The 24,762-nt window shown below is 48.5% G+C and overlaps 1 protein-coding gene across 2 annotated transcripts in view; it reads left to right on the top strand.

Moving 5' to 3' along the window:
* MRE11 (MRE11 homolog, double strand break repair nuclease) overlaps window positions 1-24,762 on the top strand; it is a 605,744-nt gene that overhangs the window by 77,490 nt on the left and 503,492 nt on the right. For both annotated transcript variants that reach the window (XM_063951452.1, XM_063951453.1), the window contains exons 4-6: window positions 443-603; window positions 18,250-18,337; window positions 20,308-20,449. In XM_063951452.1, coding sequence (XP_063807522.1) covers window positions 443-603; window positions 18,250-18,337; window positions 20,308-20,449 — 391 coding nt within the window. The remainder of the gene's footprint in view (window positions 1-442; window positions 604-18,249; window positions 18,338-20,307; window positions 20,450-24,762) is intronic.

Below are 24,762 nucleotides of genomic sequence, written 5' to 3'. Positions count from 1 at the left end.
TATGTTTCCACCTCACAGTAACTGCACTTACAGTTGTTAGGGTCTGCTCTAGCAGGACAGAAATTTGACAAACTGACTTGAAAAGGTGACGTCATGCCACATCGCCTCCGGGCTCAGTATGACCCATTCTACAGCTGATTTGTGACTATGGATTTTACATGGCTGTGCGCATGCTTTTACACTACTTAGCAATGCCTGTGGCTGAAATGGCCATGTTTATTTGGTTTTGTAGTGTATCTTAACATTTGTGAACATTAATATGTAATTTGTGGGGTGTATCCAAAGTAATGGACTTTATCCTTGCAGCACATTGGCATTCCCACGAAGTAGAGGTTTGTGCGTTCTCAGTTTATTGGCCAGACAAGAGAATTTCCAACTTTTAAAAGTGTTATTGTAAATTCCTGTTTCTCATTTGTTTCCCCCCCCCCCCCCCGACATTCAGGTTGACTTTTTGCTGCTTGGTGGAGACCTTTTCCACGACAACAAGCCCTCCCGGAGAACCCTGCACACGTGTATGGAGCTGCTGAGAAAGTACTGCATGGGGGACCGGCCAGTCCAGTTTGAGGTTCTCAGTGACCAGTCTGTTAATTTTAGTTACAGCAAGTAAGTCTATTGTGGGAGGAGTGTTCCATTATTGCTGTGCATAAAACCTGACTTATTCTACATTGTCTGCCTTTGATAGATGTTTTTTTAAGAAACGGCAAAACAAGTTTAAACAATTGGAGTGCAGCTAACCACCGGCAGCTGTAGCCACTCTGCACCCGTCAGCTATTGTTGTTCTAATGGGTAATAAAGTACGTTCCTGGAGGCTACTGCAATGCAGTTGGGTTTCCTTGGACTTTGCATTACAGCACTGGCAAATTACTTGAATTCACCACTTTAGGGCTTGTGTAAGCTTCATGACTAATCACAGTCTCTTGTGAACTTCTTGTGGTTGGCCCCTGAATCCCCATGTAAATCAGTCAATGATATAAGAGGATCTCATAACAAAAACTACTGTGTGTTTCGGCTCCTGGGGCTCTGTCTACTGGCGGGGGAACATAAGTATACATATTTGCTAGGGCACTGCTACGTTTATAGAACAGCACCCCAGGGGAGTTATTAGATACAGTTGACCATTCTTTTGTCTTGGTCACTGGGGAAGATAACTGTGCATCCCATCCCCTCTGCCTCTCTGTAACATACTTATAGATATTTAACTGCTAATTCCAATGTCCTATCACATTTCTGGTCCCTAGGTTCCTCTCAGCAGTTGACTATAAGCATGGTTCCAGGCTTCCTAAGCAGAATGCCCAAGCATCTAGGTCTTTGTTTAGATCACACCATTAAGTAGAGCAGTTCAAGAATCACTGAGTCCACTGGAGAATTTTGGACCATCCAATGATCACCATGATTATTTATGTTCCTGAGGGAGGTCTGTCTGCAGAAGTCAATGAGCTGTAATATTTTAAGTGTTCTGTGCTTACTGAGCTTTTAAATACATCTCGGCCAATCTTACCACGTCTGAAAAGTTAATGTGGTTATTTTTTGTGATAATTCCTCCATTCCGCTAGAAGTGTGTTTTAGCCAACATCTGAATGACAGCAACACCATCTAATAATAACTGTCTTCCTACTATATGTTTGTGCCTCTTTACCGTATGGTTTTACTAAAGTATGTGGGATTTCTTGAATCTCCAGCCCTAGGTTTGTGTATTTGTCCTCTCTTCTAGCAGTGTAGTGGCAGATGGCCTGATTCAGAGCTGCATGTAAGGTGGGCACAAATGCACATTTTTGCACTGCTGGTGTGTCCTCAAGGTCAACATTGGCATCTTTGCAGATCAGCCACAGTTGCACAGAAGCAGCCAGATACCCAGTTGTGGCTAGATGGGTGTAGCCAGGTTTCAGCAGGGTGCTTGTAATTAGTGTAAGCTTGCCGTGTGTGTAGACTGAATTGAGGGATGTTCCAAGGTGAACAGACGCATAGTTCCGTCGATTTCACATTTACCTTCTGCACTTAGAAGAGTGCTGGTGGAGATCCGTATATCTTCATGATCACTGATCACACTTTACACATTGTTCCAGTCACCGCCCCAGTGCTTTTCAAGACATCTATTCCATCTCAATCACACCCAGCTCCGTGGTGTTCACGCACTGCGTGACGCAAGCGTCGTACGAGTTTTAAGGATTTTTGTGCACGTGTTTTTAATTATTGTTATTTTAATACTACTAATATATTTTATTTCTGTACTTTAAAACTTTGAATAGAAGAATAGAGATTTTTTTATAAATTGGAACGGTGATATCAGTTTGGACATGGCGGAATGTTAATATACACTGGCCTGACCATAGTCCTATCTCTGATATCTGGTTGGCTCCTGAGTTATGTCCTATTTATGTGGTTTGTAGATTCCTCTTGCACTGAGAGGGTTAACACTTGTCTTGACATCCATGTCAGTTTGATCACTGCTTCCATTACATTATAAATCCCTTGTGGAAGGTCAGAGTACAAAATTTTCTAAGTAATTTAACCGTGTAATCACTTCTTCCCCCAGCGTGGACAGCCTGCATAATTTATGGATTTTAATGTCAAGGTTATTATTTTCCTGGCTGATTACTAAAGGAATATATGTCAGTTTTGCTCAATTAAGTTCTGCATCTCTTTCCTCTATTGAGAGTGCTTGTAAAAATGGTGATTTATCAAATTATAGATGATAATTATTGGTCTATTGTAAGGGTCTAAAGAGGAATCTTTCACTGACATCCACAATTGCGGCTTTTGTCTGCTGACAGAGCCGTGAAATAAATCTCTCTTCAAACTGGTTTAGGGCACAAGTTCATTCTCCAGATGTACTGTACGTCACCTGTGTGTGAAGCGCCGTCTTCCAATTCCCCTCCGTCTTTGTCTAGACACTGCGGAGACAAGTTCTATCCTCACACTGGATAGGAAGCATCTAATAAAAAAAAAAATACAATTGTATTGGATGGATTGTTTTTAAAATGCAAAATAAAGCGCTTTTAAAAAAGAATATAGATAAATATGATACAGTATGTCTAATTCCAGCGGCAGCCCAACCATGACAAAATCTGGTACACAAATTGGTGCTGTAACCCGTAGCAACCAATAAGATTGTAATTGCCATTTTGCTGCTAGTGTTTACAACTTGGATGCAAATGAATGCTTAGCTGTGCATTATATGGGTATCAGGTCTTTAGGCTGACCACACTTAGGTCGACCGATATTGGTCGACATGCATTAGGCCGACATGGTCTATAGGTCGACATATACTAGTCGACATGGAAAAAGGTTTTTCACATTTATTTCTATTAAGTCCTAGAGGATGCTGGGGACTCCAAAAGGACCATGGGGTATAGACGGGATCCGCAGGAGCTTGAGCACACTGAAAAGACTTTGACTGGGTGTGAACTGGCTCCTCCCTCTATGCCCCTCCTCCAGACCTCAGTTAGACTTTGTGCCCAGGACTGACTGGACACTCACTAGTAGAGAGGCCAATCCCGGGCCGTTTTTTCAATCCCGGGATTCGGGATTGAAAAACGCTCAATCCCGGGATCCCGGGATTGCAGTAGGGAGCAGGGAGAGTGGGAGTGGAGGGCAGTGGAAAAGAGTGTAGGGAGCACGGAGGCTGTAGGGAGCAGCGCTGGAGGGTGGGTGTAGTGTAGGGACTAGGGAGCAGCGCTGGAGGGTGGGTGTAGTGTAGGTACTAGGGAGCAGCGCTGGAGGGTGGGTGTAGTGTAGGTACTAGGGAGCAGCGCTGGAGGGTGGGTGTAGTGTAGGGACTAGGGAGCAGCGCTGGAGGGTGGGTGTAGTGTAGGGACTAGGGAGCAGCGCTGGAGGGTGTAGTTAGCGGAGCGGGAGGGAGGCTGAAGCGAGCACCACAGCGAGGGAGTGTTGGTGTCAGTAAAACTACACTTACTATTAGACAGGCGGCAGGCGGCAGCCATGGACAAGACGCGCTGAGCGCGCCGGAGGCCTTTCAAATTGTAGTGCTGGCCGTCAACCAGTCAGAACGGGCAGTCCGGCAGCCAATCAGGAGCCGCTGCGTCCGCTTCCCTGATTGGCCGCCGGTCCACCAGCTGTGATTGGCTGGCGGCCAGCGCTACATTTGATATGCCGCCGCGGTCTGTGTACATGGCTGCCCCCTGCCTTATAGTAAGTTACTTACACCAACCCTCCCTCGCTGCTGCGTTGCACATGCGCAATGCAATCCCGTGAATCCCGGGATTGGAGGCTCCAATCCCGGGATTCAAATCCCGGCAATTTTGGGCCTAAATCTCGGGATCTCGCCGATCCCGATCCCGGGATTGGCCTCCCTACTCACTAGGGGAGCTCTCCTGAGTTTCTCTAGAAAAGACTTTTGTTAGGTTTTTTTGTTTTCAGGGAGACCTGCTGGCTACAGGCTCCCTGCATCGTGGGAGTGAGGGGAGAGAAGTCAGACCTACTTCTACTTAGTTAAGGGCTCTGCTTCTTAGGCTACTGGACACCATTAGCTCCGATCACTTGGTGCGCCTAGCTGCTTGTTCCCGGAACCGCGCCGTCACCCCCCTCACAGAAGCCAGAAGAAAGAAGCCGGGTGAGTATGCAGAAGGCAGAAGACTTCAATGACGGCAGAAGACTTCAGTAACGAGGTACAGCGCAGCGGTAGCGCTGCGCTCCATGCTCCCACACACTTCACCAACGGCACTCGCAGGGTGCAGGGCGCTGGGGGGGGAGCGCCCTGGGCAGCATGCTACTGGGTCTGGGAAGCTGGCAGAAGGCTTTTCGGAGCCTCGGCACCGTTTTTCGTACCCCCGCCAGCATTTTCATTTTTAAAATTTTAGCGGGCTGAAGCGCGCCGGGAAGGGGCGGGTCTTAGCCACACAGCTCACCAGCGCCATTTTCTCTCATCCACGCCGCTGCATGAGACGCTGGCCCGGGACCTCCAAGCTCCACTACAAGTAACAGGGAGCTTATCGGAGGGGGGGGGGGGGGGCACAGTTATTGGTGCATTATAATTGTTATTTTTAGCAGAGCTTTCAACATATATTGTTTAGTGGGATATATGGGCGTTGGGGTGTGAGCTGGCATACTCCCTCTGTGTTTCTCTATCCGGGCTTCCTTGTGGGTCTGTCCCCTAGCTGAGGCAATGTGTGTGTGTCGGTGTGTCGATACTCCATGTCGGCATGTCGGAGGCTGAGTGTTATTCCCCGGAGGAGGTTGCTGGGGGAGCAGATGTGGGTCTGGAGCTGGCTCTGTCGGCGCAGCCGACACCTGATTTACTTTCAATGTTAAGTACACTTAATACAAATGTGGCCTCTTTGTCTAAAAGGTTAGATAAATCTGAGTCCCAGACACAGGTGTGGAGGAAATCCATGGAGGATGCTTTGTCTCAGGTGCAGACCCCATCAGGGTCGCAAAAGCGGCCGTTTACCCAGTTGGTAGATACGGATACCGACACAGATTCTGATTCCGATGTCGACTTTACTGAGGCTGCTTTACACCCACGATTAGTTAAGAGTATTCAGTACATGATTGTAGCTATAAAGGATGTTTAACATATTTCTGACGAACCTGCTGTGCAGGAAACAAGGATTTGTTTTTTCAAAGGGAAAAAACCTGAGGTGAAGTTTCCCCCCTCTCATGAAATGAATACTCTTTGCGAAAAGGCTTGGGAGTCGCCGGATAAGAAATGGCAGATTCCCAAGAGGATTTACATGGCGTATCCTTTCCCCTCTGATAACAGGGAAAAATGGGAGTCATCTCCAAATGTCGACAAGGCTCTATCGACAGGTTGTTTCCTGACAAGACGGAGACGGACGCAAGGACCAGTACCTAGTAAGATCTGCATGGTGGGACTATCGGAAATCCCATATTGCATCTTTCATGCGCTTTCAGAACTGTCTAAATCACAGTTCAGAATTATCTGGTAATTAGCCCGTCCTCCCATTTGCTTGAAGGGATTGTGCAATATCTTGGATATTTTTATAACTTTATTTTACTCATTTGTATGTCATATGTTTTACTATTAAAATGGTACTTCACTATATACATACTTTCTCTTTCCATATGGTACCCAATTGTGAGTAACGAAATTCCGTGGAACAACATGTATCAGCAGAAGCTAAGAACGCGCTAGTTAAGTCTCAGTTTCTATTTCTTGTTGTGCACTTTATGGGTGAGGGGTGAAGGAAAACCTCCTAAGAAACTTTGAGACTATACCAGCTGCTCTATTGCGCACAAAGTTTTCCTATATTTTTGTATTGTGAAGGCTCTATCCCGGTTGTCTAAGAAGGTGGCGCTTCCGTCCCATGACACGGCAGCTCTCAAGGATCCGGCGGATCGCAAGCTGGAGACGTCTCTGAAGTCCATTTTCGCTAATACGGGTGCATTGCTCAGACCTGCTGTCGCGTCGGTATCGGTGAGTAGCGCTATTGCTAAATGGGCTGAGAATTTAGCTGCTGATATGGATACCCTTGATAAAGATAATGTTCTTTTGACTCTTGGTTATATCAAGGACGCTGCAGATTCCCTGAAGGATGCGGCGAGAGATGTTGGTCTCTTGGGATCAAGAGCCAACGCCATGGCGATCTCGGCCAGGTGGGCGCTGTGGATCCATCAATGGAATGCTGATGCCGACTCCAAGAGAGCTATGGAAGCTCTCCCCTTCAAAGGTAATGTCTTGTTTGGTGACGGCTTGGCTGACCTGGTGTCTACCGCGACTGCGGGTAAGTCGTCTTTTCTTCCTTATGTTCCCACACAACAGAAAAAGGCACCACATCAGCAGATGCAGTCCTTTCGTCCAAATAAATACAAGCGTGGAAAAGGTTCATCCTTCCTCGCTTCAAAGGGTAGAGGAAGGGGAAGAAAGTCGCCTGCAGTGTCAGGCGCCCAGAACCAACATCCTCCCCTGCCGCTACCAAGTCCACCGCATGACGCTGGGGCTTCCCTGGGGGAGTCCGGACCGGTAGGGGGCCGTCTGCGGATCTTCAGTCAGGTCTGGGTTCAATCAGGCCTGGATCCTTGGGTCCTAGATATAGTATCTCAGGGATACAAGCTGGAGTTTCAGGAGGTGCCCCCTCACCGGTTTTTAATTTCGGCCTTACCAATATCTCTTCCGGACAGGGAGGTGGTGAAGGCAGCAATACAAAACTTGTGTCAACAGAGGGTCATTGTTCCCGTCCCCCCGTCCCAACGGGGGGAGGGGTTCTACTCGAGCCTCTTTGTGGTACCGAAACCGGACGGTTTGGTCAGACCGATTCTGAACCTAAAATCCCTCAATCCATACTTGGAAGTTTTCAAGTTCAAGATGAAATCTCTTCGAGCTGTGATTTCCAGCCTAGAAGGGGGGGATTTTATGGCGTCAGTCGACATAAAGGATGCCTACTTACACGTCCCGATATATATCCACCGCATCAAGCCTTCCTCAGGTTTGCGATACAGGATTCTCATTACCAATTTCAGACGTTGCCGTTTGGGCTTTCCACGGCCCCGAGGATTTTCACCAAAGTCATGGCAGAAATGATGGTTCTCCTTCGCAAGCAAGGGGGTTACCATTATCCCTTACTTGGACGATCTCCTGATAAAGGCGAGGTCCAAGGAACGGTTGCTGAGAAATGTGAATTTGTCTCTGTCGGTACTGCAACAACACGTTTGGCTGCTAAATTTGCCAAAGTCTCAGTTGATTCCGACCACTGGGCTGCCCTTTCTGGGCATGATTCTGGACACGGGCTTACGGAAGGTGTTTCTTCCGGAGGACAAAGCCCCGGAGCTGCAGACGATGGTCAGGGAGCTTCTGAGGCCGAAAACTGTGTCGATTCATCAATGTACTCGGGTTCTGGGGAAAATGGTTGCGGCGTACGAAGCCATTTCGTTTGGCAGGTTTCATGCCCGGGTGTTTCAGTGGGATCTGCTGAGCAAATGGTCCGGGTCTCACCTGCACATGCATCGGAAGATAAGTTTATCTACCAGGGCCAGGATTTCTCTCCTGTGGTGGCTACAAAGTTCTCACCTCATCCTGGATTGGGTCCTGTTGACAACAGATGCAAGTCTCCGAGGCTGGGGCGCAGTCACCCATCGAAGAAATTTCCAGGGGAAATGGTCGCTCCAGGAATCTTGTCTCCACATAAATGTTCTCGAGTTAAGAGCCATTTACAACGGCCTGCTACAAGCAAGAAGCCTTCTTCAGGGTCGGCCTGTCCTGATGCAGTCGGACAACATAACAGCGGTGGCGCATATAAACCGTCAAGGCGGAGCAAGGAGCAGGGCGGCTATGGCGGAGGCCACAAGAATCCTTCGCTGGGCGGAACAGCACGTGAGCGCTCTGTCAGCAGACTTCCTCAGCAGACACGATCTCCATCCGGGAGAGTGGGCTCTTCACCAGGAGGTATTTGCAGAAGTGACAAAGCGTTGGGGAATTCCGCTGATCGACATGATAGCGTCTCGCCTCGACAAGAAGCTTCCGAGGTATTGTTCCAGGTCAAGGGACCCCCAAGCCAGTGCAGTGGACGCCCTGGTAACTCCGTGGGTGTTTCAGTCGGTGTATGTGTTCCCTCCGCTTCCTCTCATTCCAAAGGTACTGGGAATCATTCGACGAGCAAGGGTTCAAGCGATTCTTGTCGTTTCAGATTGGCCAAGAAGGGCCTGGTATCCAGATCTTCAGGAATTACTTTTGGAAGATCCTTGGCCGCTCCCTCTAAGGGAGGACCTGTTATTGCAGGGACCATGCGTGTTTCCAGACTTACCGCGGCTGCGTTTAACGGCATGGAAGTTGAGCGCCAAATCTTAGCTCGAAAGGGTATTCCCAGGGAGGTCATTCCCAATCTCCTTAAGGCGAGGAAGGAGGTTACGGCGAAACATTATCACTGTATTTGGAGAAAGTATGTTTCGTGGTGTGAGACTAAAGCTGCTCCTGCGGAGGAATTTCACTTGGGTCGGTTTCTCCAATTTTGCAGGCAGGCGTCGATGCAGGCCTGAAATTGGGTTCCATCAAGGTGCAGATTTCGGCTTTATCTATCTTCTTTCAGAAGGAATAGGCTGTTCTCCCAGAGGTTCAGACTTTTGTGAAGGGAGTGATGCATATCCATCCTCTGTGGCACCGTGGGATCTTGAAGTGGTCTTACAGTTTCTTATGTCTTCCTGGTTTGAACTATGCGTAAGGTTGAGTTAAAGTTTCTCACTTGGAAGGTGGTCATGTTGTTGGCTCTGGCGTCTGCCAGGCGAGTGTCAGAGTTGGTGGCCTTATCTCACAAGAGTCCGTACTTGATTTTCCATTCGGATAGAGCGGAATTGAGGACTCGTCAACAATTTCTGCTGAAGGTGGTTTCTTCGTTTCACATTAACCAACCTATTGTGGTACCTGTGGCTACGGATGCGGTGGCAGTTCCAAAGTTTCTTGATGTTGTGAGAGCTTTGAAGATCTACGTCACCAGAACGGCGGTGGCCAGGAAAACAGAGGCGCTGTTTGTCCTGTATGCTTCCAACAAGATTGGTCATCCTGCTTCGAAGCAGACTATTGCACGCTGGATTTGTAGTACGATTCAGCAAGCTCATTCTTCGGCTGGGCTACCGGTGCCGAAATCAGTGAAGGCCCTTTCTACCAGGAAGGTGGGCTCATCTTGGGCAGCTGCCCGAGGGGGTCTCTGCACTTCAGCTTTGCCGAGCAGCTACGTGGTCAGGTTCAAACACCTTTGCTAAGTTTTACAAGTTTGATACCCTAGCTGAAGAGGACATCATGTTTGCTCATTCGGTGCTGCAGAGTCGTCCGCACTCTCCCGCCCGGGTTGGAGCTTTGGTATAGACCCCATGGTCCTTTTGGAGTCCCCAGCATCCTCTAGGACGTAAGAGAAAATAGGATTTTGGTACCTACCGGTAAATCCTTTTCTCCTAGTCCGTAGAGGATGCTGGGCGCCCATCCCAGTGCGGACGGTTACTTGCAGTGTATTCTTGCTGGTTGCATTAGTTTACACACGGGTTGTGTATTTGTTGTTTCAGCTTGTTGCTGTTGTTAATTCATACTGTTATCTTGTTTACTGTTACTCCGGTTGTACGGTATGTTGTGGTGTGGGCTGGTAGGTTTTAGCCCTTAGTTTAAACAAAAATCTTTCCTCGAAATGTCCGTCTCTCCTGGGCACAGTTCCTATAACTGAGTTCTGGAGGAGGGACATAGAGGGAGGGGCCAGTTCACACCCAGTCAAAGTCTTTTCAGTGTGCCCAAGCTCCTGCGGATCCTGTCTATACCCCATGGTCCTTTTGGAGTCCCCAGCATCCTCTACGGACTAGGAGAAAAGGATTTACCGGTAGGTACTAAAATCCTATTTTTTTCTTTTTACTTTTTCATACTTTACTATCCACGTGGACTACGATTGAGAATAGTAACCTGTGTCGAGCGCAGCGAGCCATGCGAGGGGACACCCAAACCCCCCCCCCCCAAAAAAAAAACCCCCCACTCATGTCAATTTTTTTTCGTGTTGACCTTGTTCATGTCGACCTAATGACTGTGTCGACCTATTTCCGAGTCAACCTAGTCACTATCGACCAATAGTGGTCGACCTAATGACTGTCGACATAAGTGTGGTTGACCCTATGATCCACACCCCATTATATGTACTTACTTGTGCGCCAAATAAAATCCTGTATGGCACAGGTTGCTACTGCGATTCAGGTGCACAAATCAGGATTACTGTGTCGCTGCTGAGCTCAACAAACGAGCAGTAGAGTGGCCTTTAATGCCACCATAAAGGGCCCTACTCTCTGGCAGATCTGCCGCTGAGCTGCCCGACGGTGGATAGGGCCGACGGGCAACCCGGCAGCGGGGGGGGGCGGTGAAGGGGGGAGTGAAGTTTCTTCACTCCCCCTGTCACCCAGCTCCGTAGCAGTGCATGCAAATATGGACGAGATCGTCCATATTGGCCTGCATGCACAAGCGACGGGGCACCAGCGATGAACGAGCGCGGGCCCACGCTTCGTTCATCGCTGGTGACTCCACACTGAAAGATATGAACGTTATCTCGTTCATTAATGAACGAGATCATACATATCTTTCATTATTCTCACCCAGTGTGTAGGACAGGAAAAACATTGCAGGTAACTACAATTTCTCTGACGTCCTAAGTGGATGCTGGGGACTCCGTCAGGACCATGGGGAATAGCGGCTCCGCAGGAGACAGGGCACAAAATTAAAAATTTGACCACTAGGTGGTGTGCACTGGCTCCTCCCCCTATGACCCCCCTCCAAGCCTCAGTTAGATTTTTGTGCCCGGCCGAGAAGGGTGCAATCTAGGTGGCTCTCCTAAAGAGCTGCTTAGAGAAAGTTTAGCTTAGGTTTTTTATTTTACAGTGAGTCCTGCTGGCAACAGGATCACTGCAACGAGGGACTTAGGGGAGAAGAAGTGAACTCACCTGCGTGCAGGATGGATTGGCTTCTTGGCTACTGGACATTAGCTCCAGAGGGACGATCACAGGTACAGCCTGGATGGGTCACCGGAGCCGCGCCGCCGGCCCCCTTACAGATGCTGAAGAGAGAAGAGGTCCAGAAATCGGCGGCTGAAGACTTCCCAGTCTTCTTAAGGTAGCGCACAGCACTGCAGCTGTGCGCCATTGCTCTCAGCACACTTCACACCGCGGTCACTGAGGGTGCAGGGCGCTGGGGGGGGGCGCCCTGGGCAGCAATGTAATTACCTTTACTGGCTAAAAATACATCACATATAGCCCCTGGGCTATATGGATGTATTTAACCCCTGCCAGGATTACAGAAAAAACCGGGAGAAGAGCCCGCCGTGAAGGGGGCGGGGCCTATCTCCTCAGCACACAGCGCCATTTTTCCCACACAGATCCGCTGGTGGGAAGGCTCCCAGGCTCTCCCCTGCACTGCACTACAGAAACAGGGTTAAAACAGAGAGGGGGGGGCATTTTTTGGCGATATTATTATATATTAAGCTGCTATAAGGGAAAACACTTACTATAAGGTTGTCCCTGTATAATTATAGCGCTTTGGTGTGTGCTGGCAAACTCTCCCTCTGTCTCCCCAAAGGGCTAGTGGGGTCCTGTCCTCTATCAGAGCATTCCCTGTGTGTGTGCTGTGTGTCGGTACGTGTGTGTCGACAGGTATGAGGACGATGTTGGTGTGGAGGCGGAGCAATTGCCTGTAATGGGATGTCACCCCCTAGGGAGTCGACACCGGAATGGATGGCTTTATTTATGGAATTACGTGATAGTGTCAACACGCTACAAGTCGGTTGACGATATGAGACGGCCGGCAAACCAATTAGTACCTGTCCAGGCGTCTCAAACACCGTCAGGGGCTTTAAAACGCCCATTACCTCAGTCGGTCGACAGACACGGACACTGACTCCAGTGTCGACGGTGAAGAAACAAACGTATTTTCCAGTAGGGCCACACGTTACATAATCACGGCAATGAAGGAGGCGTTACATATTTCTGATACTACAAGTACCACAAAAATGGGTATTATGTGGGGTGTGAAAAAACTACCTGTAGTTTTTCCTGAATCAGATGAATTGATTGAAGTGTGTGATGAAGCGTGGGTTACCCCCGATAGGAAGTTGCTAATTTCAGAGAAGTTATTGGCATTATACCCTTTCCCGCCAGAGGTTAGGGCGCGCTGGGAAACACCCTCTAGGGTAGATAAGGCGCTCACACGCTTATCAAAACAAGTGGCGTTACCGTCTCCTGATACGGCCGCCCTCAAAGATCCAGCTGATAGGAGGCTGGAAAATACTCTAAAAAGTATATACACACATACTGATGTTATACTGCGACCAGCAATCGCCCCAGCATGGATGTGCAGTGCTGGGGGGGTTTGGTCGGAATCTCTGACTGGAAATATTGATACCCTGAATAGCGACAATATTTTATTGACTATAGAGCATTTAAAGGATGCATTTTCTTTATATGCGAGATGCACAGAGGGATATTTGCACTCTGGCATCAAGGGTAAGTGCGCTGTCCATTTCTGCCAGAAGAAGTTTATGGACGCGACAGTGGTCAGGTGATGCGGATTCCAAGCGGCATATGGAAGTTTGCCGTATAAAGGGGAGGAATTATTTGGGGTCGGTCTATTGGACTTGGTGGCCACGGCAACAGCCGGAAAATCCACCTTTTTTTACCTCAGGTCACCTTCCAACAGAAAAAGACACCGTCTTTTCAGCCTCAGTCCTTTCGTTCTCATAAGAACAAGCGGGCAAAAGGCCATTCATATCTGCCTGAGGCAAAGGAAAGGGTAAGAGACTGCAGCAAGCAGCTCCTTCCCAGGAGCAGAAGCACTCCCCCGCTTCTGAAAAGTCCTCAGCAGGTCGCTGGGGCCTTACAAGCGGACTCAGGTCCGGTGGGGGGGTCGTCTCAAGAATTTCAGCGCGCAGTGGGCTCACTCGCAAGTCGACCCCTGGATCCTGCAGGTAGTATCACAGGGGTACAGATTGGAATTCGAGACGTCTCTTCCTCGCAGATTCCTGAAGTCTGCTTTACCAACATCTCCCTCCGACAGGGAGACGGTGTTGGAAGCTATTCACAAGCTGTATTCCCAGCAAGTAATAGTCAAGGTACCCCTACTACAACAAGGAAAGGGGTATTATTCCACGCTGTTTGTGGTACCGAAGCCGGACGGCTCGGTGAGACCTATTCTAAGTCTGAAATCTTTTGAACACTTACATACAAAGGTTCAAGTTCAAGATGAAATCACTCAGAGCAGTGATAGCGAATCTGGAAGAAGGGGACTTGGACATCAAGGATGCTTACCTCCATGTCCCAATTTGCCCTTCAAACCAAGGGTACCTCAGGTTCGTGGTACAAAACTGTCACTATCAGTTTCAGACTTTGCCGTTTGGATTGTCCACGGCACCCCGGGTCTTTACCAAGGTAATGGCCGAAATGATGATTCTTCTTCGAAGAAAAGGCGTATTAATTATCCCTTACTTGGACGATCTCCTGATAAGGGCAAGATCCAGAGAACAGTTAGAGGCCGGTGTAGCACTAACCCAAGTAGTGCTGCAACAGCACGGGTGGACTCTAAATTTTCCAAAATCCCAGCTGAGCCCGACGACACGTCTGCTGTTCCTAGGGATGATTCTGGACACAGTTCAGAAAAAGGTTTTTCTCCCGGAGGAGAAAGCCAGGGAGTTATCCGAGCTAGTCAGGAACCTCCTAAAACCAGGAAAAGTGTCAGTGCATCAATGCACAAGAGTCCTGGGTAAATGGTGGCTTCTTACGAAGCGATTCCATTCGGCAGATTCCACGCAAGAACCTTTCAGTGGGATCTGCTGGACAAATGGTCCGGATCGCATCTTCAGATGCATCAGCGGATAGCCCCGTCTCCAAGGACAAGGGGGTCTCTTCTGTGGTGGTTGCAGAGTGCTCACCTTTTTGGAGGGCCGCAGATTCGGCATTCAGGACTGGGTCCTGGTGACCACGAATGCCAGCCTGAGAGGCTGGGGAGCAGTCACACAGGGAAGAAATTTCCAGGGAGTGTGGTCAACCCTGGAGACTTCACTTCACATAAATATACTGGAGCTAAGGGCAATTTACAATGCTCTAAGCCTGGCAAGACCTCTGCTTCAGGGTCAGCCGGTGTTGATCCAGTAGGGCAACACCACGGCAGTCGCCCACGTAAACAGACAGGGCGACACAAGAAGCAGGAGGGCAATGGCAGAAGCTGCAAGGATTTTTCACTGGGCAGAAAATCATGTGATAGCACTGTCAGCAGTGTTCATTCCGGGAGTGGACAACTGGGAAGCAGACTTCCTCAGCAGACACGATCACCACCCGGGAGAGTGGGGACTTCATCCAGAAGTCTTCCACATGATTGTGAACCGTTGGGAAAAACCAAAGGTGGACATGATGGCGTCCCGCCTCAACAAAAAACTGGACAGGTATTGCGCCAGGTCAAGAGACCCTCAGGCAATAGCTGTGGACGCGTTGGTAACACCATGGGTGTACCAGTCAATGTATGTGTTCCCCCCTCTGCCTCTCATACCCAAGGTACTGAGAATTATAAGGCGAAGGGGAGTAAGAACGATACTCGTGGCTCCAGATTTGCCAAGAAAGACTTGGTACCCGGAACTTCAAGAGATGCGCACGGAGGATCCGTGCACTCTACCTCTAGACTTACCGCGGCTGCGTTTGACGGCATGGCGGTTGAACGCCGGATCCTGAAGGAGAGGGCTCCGACGGAGGAATTTCAACTGGGTCGATTCCTACATTTCCTGCAAACAGGATTGTCTATGGGCCTCAAATTGGGGTCCATTAAGGTTCAAATTTCGGCCCTGTCGATTTTCTTCCAGAAAGAATTGGCTTCAGTTCCTGAAGTCCAGGCTTTTGTCAGGGGAGTACTACATATACAGCCCCGGTTGTGCCTCCAGTGGCACTGTGGGATCTCAATGTAGTTTTGGGATTCCTCAAATCCCATTGGTTTGAGCCACTCAAATCGGTGGATTTGAAATATCTTACATGGAAAGTGACCATGCTACTGGCCCTGGCTTCGGCCAGGAGAGTGTCAGAATTGGCGGCTTTTTCGTACAAAAGCCATATCTGATTTTCCATTGGGACAGGACAGAACTGCGGACGCGTCCTCAGTTTCTCCCTAAGGTGGTATCAGCGTTTCACCTGAACCAACCTATTGTGGTGCCTGCGGCTTCTAGCGACTTGGAGGACTCCAAGTTGTTCGACGTTGTCAGAGCCTTAAAAATATATATATATATTTCAAGGACGGCTGGAGTCAGAAAGTCTGACTCGCTGTTTATACTGTATGCACCCAACAAGCTGGGTGTTCCTGCGTCTAAGCAGACGATTGCTCTTTGGATTTGTAGCACAATTCAACTTGCGCATTCTGTGCCAGGCCTGCCACAGCCAAAATCTGTAAATGCCCACTCCACAAGGAAGGTGGGCTCACCTTGGGCGGCTGCCCGAGGGGTCTCGGCATTACAACGCTGCCGAGCAGCTACGTGGGTAGGGGAGAACACGTTTGTAAAATTCTACAAGTTTGATACCCTGGCTAAGGAGGACCTGGAGTTCTCTCATTCGGTGCTGCAGAGTCATCCGCACTCTCCCGCCCGTTTGGGAGCTTTGGTATAATCCCCATGGTCCTTACGGAGTCCCCAGCATCCACTTAGGACGTCAGAGAAAATAAGAATTTACTTACCGATAATTCTATTTCTCGTAGTCCGTAGTGGATGCTGGGCGCCCATCCCAAGTGCGGATTGTCTGCAATACTTGTACATAGTTATTGTTACAAAAATCGGGTTATTATTGTTGGAAGCCATCTTTTCAGAGGCTCCTCTGTTATCATGCTGTTAACTGGGTTCAGATCTCAAGTTGTACAGTGTGATTGGTGTGGCTGGTATGAGTCTTACCCGGGATTCAAAATCCTTCCTTATTGTGTACGCTCGTCCGGGCACAGTATCCTGGCTGAGGCTTGGCGGGGGGTCATAGGGGGAGGAGCCAGTGCACACCACCTAGTGGTAAAATTTTTAATTTTGTGCCCTGTCTCCTGCGGAGCCGCTATTCCCCATGGTCCTGACGGAGTCCCCAGCATCCACTACGGACTACGAGAAATAGAATTATCGGTAAGTAAATTCTTATTATTTATTATTGGAGTTATATTTACTATTCACTGTGCTCATGGGATAATCTAGTCAGTGGGTACATCTTGTAGTAAGTAGTTACCCATCATTTTCTTCTGGTCAGTAAGGGCTCATACTTTTAGTGCTGACGGTTACTAAGACCTTAAAGCTGTATAAAAAATCGGATGATTTTTTTATTATAGCTTGTCATCATAATTGCGTTCTAAAATGTTAATGCTGTGTTAAGAATTTTAGGGAGCAGTTTAGTTAGCGGCTACAGATGTGTCTTTACTTACCGGATGTCCGTACACCATATGGTGCAAGAGGAGTTCCCTGCCGTATTTTGCTTTCAATTCTGTGTCTGGTCGGACACAGAAGAAAGCTGCCCGCAGTGTACCAGAGACACTGGGCTGCATCTTTACTGGCACGGGAATTGGTTTTGCCCATGTACAAAGTTGCAGATGAAGCACAATGGAACCTGGCTGGGGGAAGCCGCAGTCACTCGCGTTGGAGCGTTTTCTACACACATTTAGGTGCAAGCTATGCAAATAAGGCACAAATGTTACGCAGGAAAGACGCTTAGCGCAGCGGAGTCGCGACGGCCCTTACACGCCGAAAGGGGCTAAATGATGCGACTGAAGCACCAGTAAGAAAAGCTTCTACTGCTCTGACGCAAGCCCCAATGGCACAGCGACCATCTTATCTGGTTACTGTCGCACAAGTGTAAAACACTGTCCACCATTGTGTTACTATTACATAATATTCTTAAGGAATTGGAATTTGGTTTTATTGTCATTAAATATTCAACGCATGAACAATCAATGAAATTTTCATGTAAGCAAAAGAACAAACACCACGAAATATGTATAACACAAAGAATAATACCATAAGATACTTTAAAAAAAAAAGCCGTAAGAACATGGTAACACATAGACAGCTACAACAATCCTATCTACATTTAGAACCATTAAGCATTGTTATAGCCCTAGGAAAAAAGCTATCTTTCAGCCGGCTGGTCTTACACAATATCGATCTATAGCGAGAGTTTGAGGGAAGCAGAGTAAACATCCCATAATTAGGATGAGTCGCATCACCCAGTATACTCCCAGCCTTCGCAAGGAGCCTCTTCTCATAAACAGACTGAATACTAGGCAATTGTAAACCAATTATCTTGCCAGCAGTTTTCACAATTCTTTCCAACGACTTACGCTCTATAATACTACAGTTTCCAAACCAGGCTAAACTACCGTAAGTAAGAACACTCTCGATAATATATGAATAAGAGTTAATTAAAATGACCTCTTTTATACCTGCTGATCGCATCTTCCTAAGAAAATATAAACGCTGTTGAGCTTTCTTTGTAGCAGCATTAACATGAGAATTCCATGACAAATCATTAGATATAGTCAAGCCTAAAAATCTAAAAGATGTTACAATCTCCACCTCTTGCTTATCTAAAAGTAGGGGACCATAAATATACCTGTCTTGTATACTAGATGTACCACGTCTGTATAAAATTGTTAGCAGTATTCTTAAACTTACCGGACAGTGCACCCACAGTGATGATAACATTGCTCATTTACTAAAGGAATTCACTATTGTTCTGTATTTCTCCGGTGTTTGCTGGAACTACATAAAGCTATATTTAGGGTGACTTATTTCATGCCTAATTTTTATCTCTGTTGTCTGTTCTTTTGTGTAGATTTCCATGGGTGAATTATCAGGATGATAATCTAAACGTTTCTATACCGGTGTTCAGCGTTCATGGAAACCACGATGACCCAACTGGGGTAATTATCCTATAGCAGTAATGTATAGATCCGAGCTGCTCATTAGCTCTAACGAGACTGTATTGGAGACGGAAGCTGTCCGGCTGGGGAAAGCGCAGAAGACGCAATCCATGTAGTTAGAGAATACAGTAGAGGAGACTGAGAGCAGGGGCTGACCAGAGCTGGTAATGTGCCCCTTTATTGACCATGCCTCGAGTAGGGCAGTTACCACACCGGCCCACTCACTCTGTGACAGGTGACATTGGAGCAGAGATGGCACCATATCAGGACACTATTTTTATATTATGTTAGCTATCATTAATTCTAGAGAATTTGATGCCAGACAAAAATGCCCAAGCGCTGCGTTAGGGCTGGCGCACAGGACCGCTTTCCCACGTGCACTCAGTGCGTCTAGCCTCAAGGCCCGTACACACTGACCGATATATCGGCCGCTCTCTTGAATGGCCGATATATCCCGGGTTCGTCAGCCAATGTGTACGACCGATACGTCTGTGAACTCCGTCGTTCACAGACGTATCGTGTCGGCCCCACAGCACAGCCGACGGCCAATATATCTACCATAATGCAGCCCTGGTTTTAACTACAGCACTTTCTCTATGGCGCTATATTAAAAATGCAGCCTTTACCTCATTTGCTTACGTCGCTTTCCAAAGGGAATTCGCTGTGTGATTGGCTGCAGTTATGTAGCTTTTCTGGTGAGCAGCAGAAGAGCCGCAGTATTGCCAGAGGAGATGGTGATGAACACAATGTGAACAAATTATGTTGCACCGCTTGTTTTAGAGACTCCGACAACACAGGCAAAGCTTATGTCTATGGGGCAGTACGGATGGTGTAATGGTTAGCATTACTGCCTCACAGCACTGAGGTCATGGGTTCAATTCCCACCATGGCCCTAACTGTGTGGAGTTTGTATATTCTCCCCGTACTTGCGTGGGTTTCCTCCGGGTACTCCGGTTTCCTCCCACAATCCAAAAATATACTGGTAGGTTAATTGGCTCCCAACAATATTAACCCTAGCATGAATGTGTGCATGTACATGTGTTAAGGAATATAGAGTGTTAGCTCCACTGGGGCAGGGACTGATGTAAATGGTCAAATTTTCTCTGTAAAGCGCTGCGGAATATGTGTGCGCTATATAAATAACTGGTGATAAATAAATAAATAATAAATAAATGTCTAGCGGAGCTCCTGCTGAATCACATTTCGTTTCACTGCTGGGAGAAGGAGCGGAATAAGGGGCTGGCCAGTATGTAGACAGTATGTATATGTGTTTCTTAATGTGTGCACATAACACTGGCCCATTGTTTCCCTACCTACACCAGCACTTACATCTACTTCTATGCTGGGTGGAAGGGATCCGTCTGAAATCGACCTCCCCTTGGTATATGGGCAACTCAGAATAGGGTGCAGCTCCCATTATAATTCCACTACACCCCTCTCAGACGGTTTTGTTACATACGTGTGCACAGTTGGAAACACTCTAAATGCTAATTTCCTACCATACGGAGAGAAACGCCCAGAGATATGTTATAATATGTATGCCCACTGTGGCGCATGTGCAGTGTGCTTAAATCCGCTAGATGTGACTGCGTATGGACTTGCGTGCAGCTATGTATCAGGTTTTATATGTTGTTCATATCTCTTCAATACATAAATATGATTAGATGACCCCCTTGTGTTCTATATGAGTGGGGGAGGGGTCACGTTTCCTTAAGTTGATGTTGTTCAAAGAGGACATCCCTTGTGCAGCAATAAATGTTTGCATTGTATTTCTGGTAGTAGAGGATCAGCAGAGTAAAGTAACCAATAGAAACATAGAATTTGATGGCAGATAAGAACCATCAACCAACCTATCGCTATTCCTGCAAGGTCACAATGTGGTAACAGGGCACATGTCAGTAAGAAGGTCACATGACTAGTAGTCATCCATCATGGCTCGTGGCTTACCTCTGCATTGTGTTCCTTTACAGGCAGATGGTCTCTGTGCCCTGGACTTATTAAGCTGCGCCGGACTTGTGAACCATTTTGGACGTTCCACATCGGTAGAGAAAATTGGCATCAGCCCGGTACTACTACAGAAAGGCAGATCAAAGATTGCTTTATATGGATTAGGTAAGTTTCCATTACTGACTGTGATAGCTGCCTCCTTAGTACATGCCGCTGTATGTACTGTTACTTAACTAAAAAAAAAGAGCATTTGTGATATTATACTGTACATTGATGTCTTTGCATTATACAGACGTGGTTTATACACCTATTCTGGAAACATATATTTTTGCCCTCAGTTCTAACTCCAATTACCATTCCGTGTTTAAACTCTGATACCCATCAAAGCTTCTTGGGAAACTTTTCCAGCGCACTGGCTGTGGTGACACCCGGTGCGCACCCTGGATCTAACCGCGCTCGGGTTGAAAAGGGGGCGTGGCTGTATATAGAGAGGTTGTGGCCCCGCGGGGATCCCGTTATCACTATAAGGGCGTGCTGTACTGGGCTGCCCCCGGAGACAGTCTTCCCGCACTGTCGGCTCCTCATCTGTGGCAGACTGTCACACTGCAACACCTGTCTCCTGCCACTGCTGTGGAGCCGGCATTTTGGTGTCACCCCCTCCGAGGGTAGCACCCTGGTTGCGGGCGGCACCCCCCTTATGACGCCACTGTCTGGTATCCACAATAATACTCATCAAGCTCACTGTCTAGGTGTCATACTTGACTCAGAACTTGATAAATCCTGTTACATACAGTACATCTATGAGACACCAAAATAATATTGACATTTCTCTAACGTCCTAGTGGATGCTGGGGACTCCGTAAGGACCATGGGGAATAGACGGGCTCCGCAGGAGACTGGGCACTCTAAAGAAAGATTTAGTACTACCTGGTGTGCACTGGCTCCTCCCTCTATGCCCCTCCTCCAGACCTCAGTTAGAATCTGTGCCCGGCCAGAGCTGGGTGCTTTTGGCTCTCCTGAGCTTGCTAAGAAGAAAGTATTTTAGTTTAGATTTTTTTATTTTCAGAGAGCTTCTGCTGGCAACAGACTCTCTGCTACGTGGGACTGAGGGGAGAGAAGCAAACCTACTAACTGCGGCTAGGTTGCGCTTCTTAGGCTACTGGACACCATTAGCTCCAGAGGGATCGAACACAGGTACCTAACCTTGATCGTCCGTTCCCGGAGCCACGCCGCCGTCCCCCTCGCAGAGCCAGAAGTACAGAAGCATGAAGACATCGAAATCGGCGGCAGAAGACTCCTGTCTTCACTTAAGGTAGCGCACAGCACTGCAGCTGTGCGCCATTGCTCCCGCAGCACACCCACACACTTCGGTCACTGTAGGGTGCAGGGCGCAGGGGGGGCGCCCTGGGCAGCAATTAAGGTACCTTTTGGCAAAATAATGCATATATCCAGTCAGGCACTGGTTATATGTTCGAGCCCCCGCCATTTTTTACACATACAAGCGGGACAGAAGCCCGCCGCTGAGGTGGCGGTGCCTTCTTCCTCAGCACACCAGCGCCATTTTCTCTTCACAGCTCCGCTGGAAAGACGCTCCCCAGGCTCTCCCCTGCAGTATCCAGGTACAAGAAGGGTAAAAAAGAGAGGGGGGGCACATAAATTTAGGCGCAAAACGATCACAAACAGCAGCTACGGGGTAATCACTAAGTTACAGTGTAATCCCTGGGTTATATATAGCGCTGGGGTGTGTGCTGGCATACTCTCTCTCTGTCTCCCCAAAAGCCTTAGTGGGGTCCTGTCCTCAGTCAGAGCATTCCCTGTGTGTGTGCGGTGTGTCGATACGTTAGTGTCGACATGTTTGATGAGGAAGGATATGTGGAGGCAGAACAAGTGCAGATGAATGAGGTGTCGCCGATGACGGTGCCGACACCTGATTGGATGGATATGTGGAAGGTGTTAAATGATAATGTAAGCTCCTTGCATAACAGGTTGGATAAAGCTGTAGCCTTGGGACAGTCAGGGTCTCAACCCATGCCTGATCCTACTATGCAGAGGCCGTCAGGGTCTCACAAGCGCCCACTATCCCAGATGGTTGACCCAGATGCCGACACAGAGTCTGACTCCAGTGTCGATGACGATGATGCAAAATTACAGCCTAAAATGACTAAAGCCATCCGCTACATGATTATAGCAATGAAGGATATATTGCACATATCAGAGGAAAACCCTGTCCCTGACAAGAGGGTTTATATGTATGGGGAGAAAAAGCAAGAAGTGACTTTTCCCCCTTCACATGAATTAAATGAATTATGTGAAAAAGCGTGGGATTCTCCTGATAGGAAGGTAGTAATTTCCAAGAGATTACTGATGGCGTATCCTTTCCCGCCAACGGACAGGTTACGCTGGGAATCCTCCCCTAGGGTGGACAAGGCGTTGACACGCTTATCTAAGAGGGTGGCCCTGCCGTCTCAGGATACGGCCGCCCTAAAGGATCCTGCAGATAGAAAGCAGGAAGCTATCCTGAAGTCAATTTATACACATTCTGGTACTCTACTGAGGCCAGCAATTGCTTTGGCCTGGATGTGTAGTGCTGTAGCAGCATGGACTTATAATCTCTCGGAGGAGATAGATACCCTGGACAGGGAGACTGTTCTACTGTTCCTGGCACATATCAAGGACGCTGTCCTATATATGAGAGATGCCCAGAGGGACATTTGCCTGCTGGGCTCTAGAATTAACGCAATGTCCATTTCTGCCAGAAGGGTCTTATGGACTCGGCAATGGACGGGGGATGCCGACTCTAAAAAACACATGGAGGTTTTGCCTTATAAGGGTGTGGAATTATTTGGGGACGGTCTCTCGGACCTAGTTTCCACTGCTACGGCAGGGAAGTCAAATTTCTTGCCTTATGTTCCCCGACAGCCGAAGAAAGCACCGTATTACCAGATGCAGTCCTTTCGTTCGCAAAAGAGCAAGAAAGTCAGAGGGGCATCCTTTCTTGCCAGAGGCAGGGGTAGAGGAAAAAAGCTGCACCATGCAGCTAGTTCCCAGGAACAAAAGTCCTCCCCGGCTTCCACTAAGTCCACCGCATGACGCTGGGGCTCCACAGGCGGAGCCAGGAGCGGTGGGGGCGCGTCTCCAAAATTTCAGCCACCAGTGGGTTCGCTCACAGGTGGATCCTTGGGCTATACAAATTGTGTCTCAAGGATACAAGCTGGAATTCGAAGTGACGCCCCCCACCATTACCTAAAATCGGCCTTGCCAGCTTCCCCCAGGGAAAGTGAGGTGGTGCTGGCGGCAATTCACAAGCTATACCTCCAGCAGGTGGTAGTAAAAGTTACAATTATCCCATACTTGGACGATCTCCTCATAAAGGCGAGGTCCAGGGAGCAGTTACTGATAAGCGTAGCACACTCTCAGGAAGTGTTGCGGCAGCACGGCTGGATTCTGAATATTCCAAAGTCGCAGCTGATCCCTACGAATCGTCTGCCCTTCCTGGGCATGATTCTGGATACGGACCAGAAGATGGTATTTCTCCCGGAGGAGAAGGCTCAGGAGCTCGTGACTCTGGTCAGGGACCTCCTGAAACCAAAACAGGTGTCGGTGCATCACTGCACGCGAGTCCTGGGAAAGATGGTGGCGTCATACGAAGCCATTCCCTTCGGCAGGTTCCATGCCAGGATCTTTCAGTGGGATCTGTTGGACAAGTGGTCCGGATCGCATCTTCAGATGCATCGGCTGATCACCCTGTCCCCCAGGGCCAGGGTGTCTCTTCTGTGGTGGCTGCAGAGTGCTCACCTCCTCGAGGGCCGCAGGTTCGGCATACAGGACTGGGTCCTGGTGACCACGGATGCAAGCCTCCGAGGATGGGGGGCAGTCACTCAGGGAAGAAACTTCCAAGGGCTGTGGTCAAGTCAGGAGACTTGTCTGCACATAAATATCCTAGAACAAAGGGCCATATACAACGCCCTAAGCCAAGCAGAGCCTCTGCTTCGAGACCAACCAGTGCTGATTCAGTCAGACAACATCACTGCAGTGGCCCATGTCAACCGACAGGGCGGCACAAGAAGCAGGGTGGCGATGGCAGAAGCCACCAGGATTCTTCGTTGGGCGGAGAATCACGTGCAAGCACTGTCAGCAGTGTTCATTCCGGGGGTCGACAACTGGGAAGCAGACTTCCTCAGCAGACACGACCTCCACCCGGGAGAGTGGGGACTTCATCAGGAAGTCTTCACGCTGCTTGCAAATCGATGGGAACTCCCACAGGTGGACATGATGGCGTCACGCCTCAACAAAAAGCTAAACAGGTATTGCGCCAGGTCAAGGGACCCTCAGGCGATAGCTGTGGACGCACTAGTAACACCATGGGTGTTCCAGTCGGTCTATGTGTTTCCTCCTCTTCCTCTCATACCAAAGGTGCTGAGAATTGTAAGAAAAAGAGGAGTGAGAACTATATTCATTGCTCCGGATTGGCCAAGAAG

Source organism: Pseudophryne corroboree, chromosome 2 (assembly GCF_028390025.1).
Source record: "Pseudophryne corroboree isolate aPseCor3 chromosome 2, aPseCor3.hap2, whole genome shotgun sequence".
Taxonomy (NCBI): domain Eukaryota; kingdom Metazoa; phylum Chordata; class Amphibia; order Anura; family Myobatrachidae; genus Pseudophryne; species Pseudophryne corroboree.
The sequence above is the reverse complement of the archived record's forward strand: the minus strand, read 5'-3'. Positions and strand labels throughout refer to the sequence as shown.